The sequence below is a fragment of the Nyctibius grandis genome, chromosome 9 (genome assembly GCF_013368605.1).
Source record: "Nyctibius grandis isolate bNycGra1 chromosome 9, bNycGra1.pri, whole genome shotgun sequence".
Lineage (NCBI taxonomy): Eukaryota > Metazoa > Chordata > Aves > Nyctibiiformes > Nyctibiidae > Nyctibius > Nyctibius grandis.
Window position 1 is genome coordinate 8,317,211 of NC_090666.1, and position 8,965 is coordinate 8,326,175.

Consider the following 8,965-nt stretch of genomic DNA (forward strand, 5'->3'; position numbering starts at 1 on the left):
CAGGAATCAAATATCTTGCGTAGGGTTTTGAACATTGATAAGCCACTTCTGTGAGAACAATGGAAAGGTTTCTGCTTAATAGATTGTCAAACTGTTTTTCCTGGTTTTTGAGGGGAAGGGATTCTGGTTTTAAAGCAGTGCTTAGCAAGAACACTGTTTCTTTACCTGGAGAGTATAGATGCTCTGAGGGTGGCTCTCCTGCTCAAGGTGAGCACTAAGGTGTTAGTGTTCGGTTTCAGAAGGATAAAATGCCATCTGGTAAAATCTCTTCCCTCCTCCCTCCCGTTGTTGTGAAATACCATCTGTCAGGAGCGCTGCATCAGAAGGTGTATGAGAGGTGGTGCACCATCCCAGGCTCATACGCCATCACGCAGTGCTCCTGCGAGCCTGCTCGTGTTGGTAGAAGGGTCTTCAGCGAATCTGGAGGGGTGTGGGAAGGGAGCTGGTTCCACGGCCAGTGCCTGTTAGGGTACAGGGCCGAACACCTGTGTTAGAGATGCTGCATCACCTGCCAGCAGCCCCAAAAGGCTCACAAGGAGGAAGTCGAGTCCGCGGCATTATGAGCTTCGTTCTGTTTGTATTAAAATGGCAATGAATTGTGAGTGCCTTTGAACTAGAGAGGTGACGGCAGGAAAAGCCTGGGCAGAGGGAGACCTTTAGACCTGCACTAAAGGTTCAGTTTTATCAGGCATGGACTCAAGAATAGTCAATGCTTCGCTGCGTAACTGTGAATGGAGGGGGCCTAAAATGCGCCTGAGAGAAGTCCTCTCTGGCAGACGCGCAGTTTTTAAGTTAAGTTGTGGGTTTTCTGGTTTAAGTTAGAAATCCAGGCGGAACTACAGCTCCCAGGGGCCCGTGCGCCGCCTGCTGCCCGCCCCAGCCCGGCGGCGGGCGGAAGCGCGGCGGGGCAGCGGCCTGTGCCCGCGGCCGGGGCTCGCGGCGCCGCGGGGCGATGGAGCTCCCCAGGCAGCGGCTGCTGGTGGTCAGCGAGGAGCTGGACGAGGCCGAGCTGGCGGCTCTGAAGTTCCTCAGCATGGAGCACGTCCCCATGAGGAAGCTGGAAGCCATCCGGAAGGCACAGGACTTCTTCGAAGTGCTGCAGGAGAAAGGCGTTATCGAGGCGGGGAACCTGGCCTTCCTGAAGGAGCTGCTCTACCGCATCTGCCGGATCGACCTCCTGGAAGCCCAGCTGGGCTCCAGCCGGGAGGAGATGGAGAAGGAGCTTCAGATCCCAGGCAGGGCACGGGTGTCGGCCTACAGGTGGGTGGCGGGGTGCCGCACAAGCCAGTGCCCGGGCTCAGCCGCACCCGGGAGCTCGCTCTCTGGGAGGGCTGCCCTTCTCGTGTGGTCGGTCTGAGCTTTTACCGACGATTTGAACACCAGGCTAAGGTCTGGAAGCGCACAAGCATCTTCCAAGAGAAAGCAGGTACAAGCCATAGGGAAAGTTGAAATCTCTGCCCAGTAAAAGGGAGAAAACTAAAACCGCCCCTTTCTGAAATACTTAACAACCCCCAAAGGCCTCCTTCCCCGGCTGCTGCGTGGTCCGTTAAGTGACTGGATGTGAGTCTTTGTCCCCAACTCCAGGAAGTTTCAGCGTGGTTTTGATTTTAGAAAAACTGAGATCTTTTTAATTGCAGCTGAAAATGGTTTGACTTCAGGCTATCCTGGGACTGACATCCCGCCAGTCAAAAAGGAAATAAGGGCGATATGTGCTTGGGGAGAGGGGGGCAGTTCAGCTGTACAGTGTTAAATTGTGCTAAGGAACATGCTTGGGAACACAATGAAACGGTGTCCTCCACTTCTCTTTCTAGATACCTCCTCTTTCAGCTGTCAGAAGACATCACCGAAGATGAGCTGAAGTCCTTCAAGTTTCTTTTGGGGAAAGAATTACCAAAATGCAGGCTAAACCCTAAGATTGTAAGAATTTCTTTAATCCTTTTTTGTAATTATTATGCTAATCCATAGAGGCATTTGGGGTGCATTGAGGGGAATGAGTCTCAGTCTTACTATGGTGTCACTCTTCTTATGATGAAAACACCATAAGAAAAAGGATGCACCTGGAAAGGGATTATAGGCTCTCTGATGCATATGGGACTTGTCTGTGCTAGTGTTTTGTGTAGCTTTTGTAGCAGTGTCACAGCCCGGAGAGTATGAGCCAGCCCTGTGCCTTCATGTCCCAGCACCGTACAGGGCTTAGGGGACTCTGGCTTTGATCAATGGAAGACTGATGAGCACATTCACTCATTTTGCCCAGCTGATTTTCTTTTGTCTGCTTTCTAAGCCATTATCAAACACAGAAAAATCATCCACTGTGGCTATTACTTTATGCTTTTGTTCTGTTGATTTCCAAACTCAGAACATACAAATCTTAAGCAGCAGATCCTTACCAAGGCTAAGGACCAAGAGCTTGGAATTTACAAATAGCTTTGCAGGAGATCCAGCTGCTCTTACACTATCTCAGCCTGCAGTTCTGACTGCTGGGTACTTTGTTCTGTCTAGTGAAAAGTCTTTTAGCTTTTTCCGTCTTTTCTTAGAGGAGAGAGTGTGACCATCTAGTGATAGCTCTTCTAGTATATCCTTGGGGTGACCACTGTGCTCTGCCACTCACTGGCAAGAGCTCTTGTCCCTTGGGTCCCCTTTTGCTTCAGAGCAATCTCTACACCATACTTGCATGGTTATATCCATTTTTGCCGTTGCTTAAGATGGTCACTACAGTGATTCGTGTGTTTCAGTTTAGTGCACAAGATAGCTGCTGGAAGTCAAATGAATGAAAGCAGTCATTAAAAATTACATTAAATGTTCCTGTATGATCACCATTAGATCTCCTGGATTAGATCTTATTAGATCTTGGCATCTCTGAACTGTGGAAGGGAAATGAGTATGTTTTGAGAAGTTTGTACTTACAGTGCTTGTAGGTTTTGTTGAGCTAGGTTTAATTGACTCAGCTGAGGTCTTGACTGCACTACCAGTCAGCTGGACAGACTCTGTGGGTCGCATGTGCTGTCAGTACATTAAAGCTTAGGTGCACATGCAAATGCTGCAACTTCCCTCCCAGTGGCAGCATGGATGTGACCTAAGAGCAAACTACCTTTCTGATTACCCAGACAATGCTCGACGTTTTCATTGAGATGGAGAAGAAGGAGATGTTGGGAGAAGACAACCTAAATATCCTGAAGAGTCTCTGTGCAGAAATTAACTTCAGCCTGTTGAAGAGAGTTGAAGAGTATGAATTAAACCGATTTGGTAAAACAAACCAAAATGAAACAAAATGGCCTCTTTCCCATAGTTATTCTTGAAGTGACACATAGGTATCATGCAGGACTAATAATGAATGCTTTACAGGTGAAGAAGAGATGCTCATCACAGAGGAACAGAGTGGCAGCACAGGAGGCTCTGAAGGTAATTGAAACTCAGAAAACTAATGTTTAGATTTTTCATTCTTCTTCAGCTTTTGGACTCTTTATACCACTTGAATCTCACTTCTTTACACAGGTGCCTCTCTAAAAAGTGATCAAGTATCCAGTTATTTACTAACTGATCACAATACATTTTACTCCCTTTTAATTGATTATCTAGTGGTTTATAGCTAACAGGAACAGCCGTTCAACCACAAATTAAGTGTTTTTGGAGAACAGTTTTACCCTGGGAGGCACTTCTGGAGATGGAGAATAGGAACAGAGCTTCTCTCCCTTCTCTAGTGCTACATTCTGTACTTAAACGTTTTTGTCTGTATTCAGCCCATGCCAGATGGCTGGCGTCACCTGTGGCACTTGATTCTCCTGGCAGTTGGAATGAATCTTCCCAGGTAAGTCAGTTTGCTTCTTAGAAACATCATTATTTTGTCTTAGAAGAGATCATCCCTTCATGAGGTGAACAGTTATTATAAGCCCAACTGTTAAAAGCACTATCTAGAAAAAGAAAAATGCATCACTATGTAACATCCTGTATTCTTAAGCTGTCACAGGCAGCAGCTGCTGCAGTGTTAAAACTGCAGAAACATTTGCAAGGGTGTAGCAAAATAGGCGGAGTTTATTATGCCAAGCAACATGCAGTTGGCAGGTGGCTGGGCCTGTGGGTGAACGCAGCACCGCACATGGGCTGAGCATGATGGTGTGGGTCTGGGGGGTGCTGTCATACTGTGCACAGACTCCCAAAAGCAGCAGGGCAGTGCATTGCCAGGTCCTGGGAGCAAAGCTGTATAGGGAGAGCTGCCCAGAGAGAACGGCAGCTGGCTCTTTACCCTGCTGTGCCACTAGCGAGGGCTGAGGAGTGCCTGGAGGAGAGTGCAGTAGTTTCACCAATAGTCTTTCTTTTCAACAGCTTGAAGCTTACAAAATGACTAGCCAGCCCCGTGGAGTGTGCCTGATCCTGAATAATCACAATTTTGCAAAAGCCAGGGAAGCAGTGCCAGAACCCAAGAACATGAAGGATCGGAATGGGACAGATGTGGATGCAGGTACAGTGAACATTAAAGACGAGTTTGCATATCTTCAAAAATAGAAACCTCATTTCTCTTTCTGTACTAAAGGTCTGAATTTCAATCTTCCCTTTCTAGGATACTTCTGTTGTAGTGGCTGAGTCGGCTCTGTTTCCTGTGCTGGCAAACCCTAATCAACTCATCACGCTTTCACTGGCTGACTCGGAACAATTCAGTAGCATTTTGCTGTTTTACTGAGTTCACTGCAACCTTAAGCAGCAACCTCAGCCTGAGCTTTACAAGCTAGGCTAGCTTTGTATCATCAGCCTTATGCAAACTACTTCTAAAATATGCAGAATCAGAAACAGATTTGCTGCTGAACCAGAATTGGGCACTAGTTGTTACAGCTTTCTTAATAGTTCTGCACGCTTTCCAGACAGAGGCAATACTAAACAGCAAGATTGCAAGGAAGCCTTTTAATGAGAGTTAAGGGAAATCAGTAGAGATATGATTAGACTACTAGATTATTTTCAGAGCAGGAATTTAACTACCTGGATAGTAGTGTAGCAGGATTTAAAAAAAAGATCATTTATCTCTAGAAATGCAATTTGCGATTGCAGAGTCCAACCTTCATATAATGAAATGGCTCCAATTCCACTTCTGTTTACTTTCCAGCATCTCTAAGAAGAGTCTTCAGCAAGCTTCATTTTACAATAGCAGAATATAGGGACCTCACCGCAGAGGAAATCCGCAAGACTGTGAACATCTACCGGTGCGAAGACCACAAGGACAAAGACTGTTTTGTTTGCTGTATCCTGTCTCATGGGAAAAAAGGCATTATATATGGTGTTGATGGGCAGGAAGTACCCATCCAGGAACTGACCACTTCCTTCACTGGACAGAATTGCCACTCGCTTGCTGGAAAACCAAAAGTCTTTTTTGTTCAGGCCTGCCAAGGTGATGCTTGCCAGCAAGGTGTGACCATCGAAACAGATTCTGGAGAGCAAGATTCTTCTGTAGAAACAGATGCAAGATTTCAGCTCGACTGCATCCCCGCAGAGGCAGACTTCCTTTTGGGCATGGCTACCCTGCAAGATTATGTTTCCTACAGAAGCCCAAGGGAGGGGACCTGGTACATACAGGCATTGTGCCAGCACTTGGAGTACAGCTGTCCTCGGTAACTATGTTTCCATAAGCTTCTTTTTGGCAACACCTGTATTTTCCTTCTGAATGACAGGAGTTTGATTTGGATGCAGAGGTAGATGATATGCAGTGGGAGTGCTTGCGCAGAGTGAAAGAGAGTATAACGTAGGAGAGAGCAACACCATGCAGATTGTTCAAAGCAGTTTATCTAACTGCTTTGAAGCCTGTTTAAAACAGGAGCCATTAGCACTGGTATAGATCAAGATATGTGAGAATGTGGTAATTTTTCTGATGTTAACTGCCTCCCTCATACAAAACATACTTGTGTTTCTGCAGAGGAGAAGATATTCTCACCATCCTGACAGCAGTGAATCAAGAGGTGAGCAGAAAGAGTTGCAAGCCGAATGCAGAGAAGCAGATGCCGCAGCCCAGTTTCACACTGAGGAAAAAGCTCCTCTTCCCTGTCAACTAAATGGAGGGACCTTGCATGGAGGAGGGAGCTGCAGCAGCATGGAATCAGCTGGTATCAGCTAAGCCTTGTGTATTTTATGCCTAACTTTTGCAAAATAAAGGGCGGGAGGGGGGGGCACTGAAAATTTTATAGACTATAATCAGCTCATGTCAGTGTGTTTTGTTACTTCTCCCGACTACTGAAAATCATTCATTTTTAGTGTCTTGGTACCCCTCAAGGAAAAGTCAAACACTGGTCCTCCAGCATCCTCATCAGGATGTGGCTGTGACTTGCATGTCAGAGTATCCTCTAGAGTAGTCTTGACACTGAAAATCAGTTGCTCAGGTACAGCTTCATGTTTGAAGATGTCCAGTTATCCTGTGTTCACTTACCTTGCTCATCTTTGAGTCTCAGTTCTAAGCACAGCAAAAGAAGTCGCTAGATAAGTACCCAGCTCCTTAAAAACATTTTTATATTGCCTCCTGTGATTAGTATGCACACAGAACAGGGAGATTTACAAGCTGAGTAGAAGCTAAAGTTTTGTCTTGAATGAGACGTTCATTGTTACACCCTTGTCACAGCTTTCAGCATTAGTAATGGTATCAATGTAGGTGACTATTTAACTAAACAGATAGATCTTCACTGGAATTATTTTTAAAAGCCTAAGTCCTTCCCTGGACTCCTGTGCTGAATACTTCTCTCTTTGGTACCAGTTTGTGTCTGTGAAGAACCAGTACACAGGCTGTCTTTCCAATTAGTTTGAAAATTTCTGCTAAAAGCACAGCTTCTCTGGGGTTAGCCAAACCTACACACCAAGAGCTCAGCGCTGCAAGAGTTACAGATATTTTCAGGTGGAGATTCCAACCCACACAAAAGGCCTTATTTATATTCACTTCTTCATTGCATAAAATGCTGTTTAAAGGCCTTTGCTCCTAGGAAACTGTCAAAAGTCTTTCTTGTAGCAGTGTGACCAACTAAAAGGAAAACAAGAAAAAAAAGAGCTCAAGACACATCCATCTGCACGTCTCATCTGTGCAGAATCACTCCAGAATTTCTTTTCAGAATTGCCAAAGTCCCATTGATTTAGGTGGCTTAATAGACCTATTTTCTCCAGCAAGCTCGTCATTGCACCTTCCTCAGCATGCCTGAGCTTGTGTGGTTCGGTCTAGCTCTTTTCCTGGAGCTTCAAAGGGGTTACAGCTCTCTTCCCTTACTACATGCAAAGTGCTAGAGAACAAGTGGGCTGGGGACAGGTGGGGGGGAACAAACCCCCAAACCTTCCCAAACTCTTACACGCTAACATATAACGTAGCGTGCGCACTCTCACAAAGCGGCAGCCAGCTGTGCTGTGCAGGCTCAAGCATTTCAGGACAGTGGAAATCTCTTGAGTTCAACAAGCACTTGTATACTGATGTTAATTTTTTGTTCATATGCACCATGAACAGCCTTAATGCAGAGAGAGCATGTAGCCAGAAATCCCAGCTCTACCACTATCTATCTAACAAACATTCCTCTGGTGCCATTTAGCTGCCTATGGCCGTAATGCTTCTTCACTGTGGGACACACTTCTGTAATGTCATTAGTTAATTAAGTTGGTAACACAGGCCTTTGTTCTGAGGATGGGCAAATTCAAATGCAAACATGTTAAGTACTCATGTACATAAATACAATGAATATTAGGAAACAGTGTAAATTACCTACTTGCTAGCGAAGGAAACTTGGTCAATGTCTCTTGCAACCCAGACAGTGGTGTTCCAGCTTGCAGCTTGATCCTGCCTAACCCTTTATAGGTCTGTCAATTACAGAGAACAGTGGGAAGAGAGTGTCTCCTCAAAATGTCCAACTCATAAGCTTCAGCGTATGAAAAGTTGAGCTGAAGAGCCTGCTTCAGTCTGACGAGAGTGCAAGCCCTTCTCCCTCTTCTCCTGTCAGAAAAATAAGAAAGCTAAATACAGGATACTTGCCATAGGGCAACGGAGGTTCTCAGTTCTTTGAGGTGTCATGCACACAGACTACTAGAGGAACCACTGCAAGTAATGGTTAGACAAATTAAAGCAAGAACCTGTTAACTGCAAATGAATGTTGTTCCCATTCTGTACCACTGAAGGAACTGACTGTTTTGGGTAGAATGATCAGAACCTTCCGGCCTGAAATGTGAGCGCAGGAGCTTGTGCTCAAGGTGGTATGCACAACCCCAGGCTGACACGACTGGTGAGAATTTGGCACCTCTGTGCCAAGAGAACTTCAGTGAGACCTACACAAAGGGTAAGTAGTAAGAACTCTTCAAGGGTAAGTAGCTTGGTTTCAATCTCTACCCCCATTTTATCACAAATATAGAGGGCTGACATAACATCAGCTACTGAGATGGAAAAACAACAGCACTGCTGTTAGACAACACTGTTGTCTAACACTGTAATGCCAGAGGAACATATTAACTGCTGTAAAATAACAGGTGGAAAAGAACCCCAAAACAACACACACACAAAAAACCCCCAAAGTACCAGAAAAAATGAATGCATTCGTTTAAAGTGATGCTGACATTCATATATTCTGTCTAGAGGTTGATGAGCTATTCTTCATTTGTGAAGCTTTTTAATTCTTAAGTAGAAGGCTTTTCAAACCGCAGCAGAAGGTACTCTGTAAGCGTTCTGTTCTAGATGTAAGCATTGCACATTTACTGTGCAAAGTCAGACCGCAGCTCGTACTGCACATCTGCCACCTCTAACTGCTTAGGTATAAACACAACAGCAAACAGCCCAGCAGAGCCTGGTCAGGTTTTTAAATCAATTTCTCAGCTTTTACAGCCACCACCTGTGCAGATACCAACTCACTAAGCTTGTGTACAGTATAACAATCACTAAATTCCAGCCAAAAAAGGCCCGATTTTAGGTTTATTAGATAACACTGTAGTATAGAAGATGACATCTGGAACAAACCACACAAGATGACCAGTA

General features: G+C 45.2%; 1 protein-coding gene across 2 annotated transcripts; it reads left to right on the forward strand.

Annotated features, from left to right (window-relative positions):
• The first annotated feature begins 916 nt into the window (after positions 1-916).
• Positions 917-6,129, forward strand: LOC137667477 (caspase-8-like). Of its 2 annotated transcripts, XM_068408244.1 has the most exons (8): positions 917-1,260; positions 1,812-1,917; positions 3,105-3,243; positions 3,343-3,399; positions 3,738-3,805; positions 4,321-4,456; positions 5,093-5,594; positions 5,897-6,129. In XM_068408244.1, the coding sequence occupies exons 1-8, from the start codon at positions 953-955 to the stop codon at positions 6,030-6,032; spliced, it is 1,452 nt and encodes a 483-aa protein (XP_068264345.1). In that variant the 5' UTR covers positions 917-952; the 3' UTR covers positions 6,033-6,129. The 2 variants fall into 2 exon arrangements, with proteins under 2 accessions (XP_068264345.1, XP_068264346.1); XM_068408245.1 differs by lacking the exons at positions 917-1,260; positions 3,105-3,243 and having other exon boundaries at positions 1,834-1,917.
• Positions 6,130-8,965: the final 2,836 nt, after the last annotated feature.

Excerpts from the sequence above, each read along its gene's own strand:
- LOC137667477 (XM_068408244.1), top strand. The coding sequence starts at position 953 with ATGGAGCTCCCCAGGCAGCGGCTGCTGGTGGTCAGCGAGGAGCTGGAC. Across the intron at positions 1,918-3,104 it reads GCAGGCTAAACCCTAAGATT|ACAATGCTCGACGTTTTCAT; the intron begins GTAAGAATTTCT and ends CTGATTACCCAG. Across the intron at positions 3,244-3,342 it reads GTATGAATTAAACCGATTTG|GTGAAGAAGAGATGCTCATC; the intron begins GTAAAACAAACC and ends AATGCTTTACAG.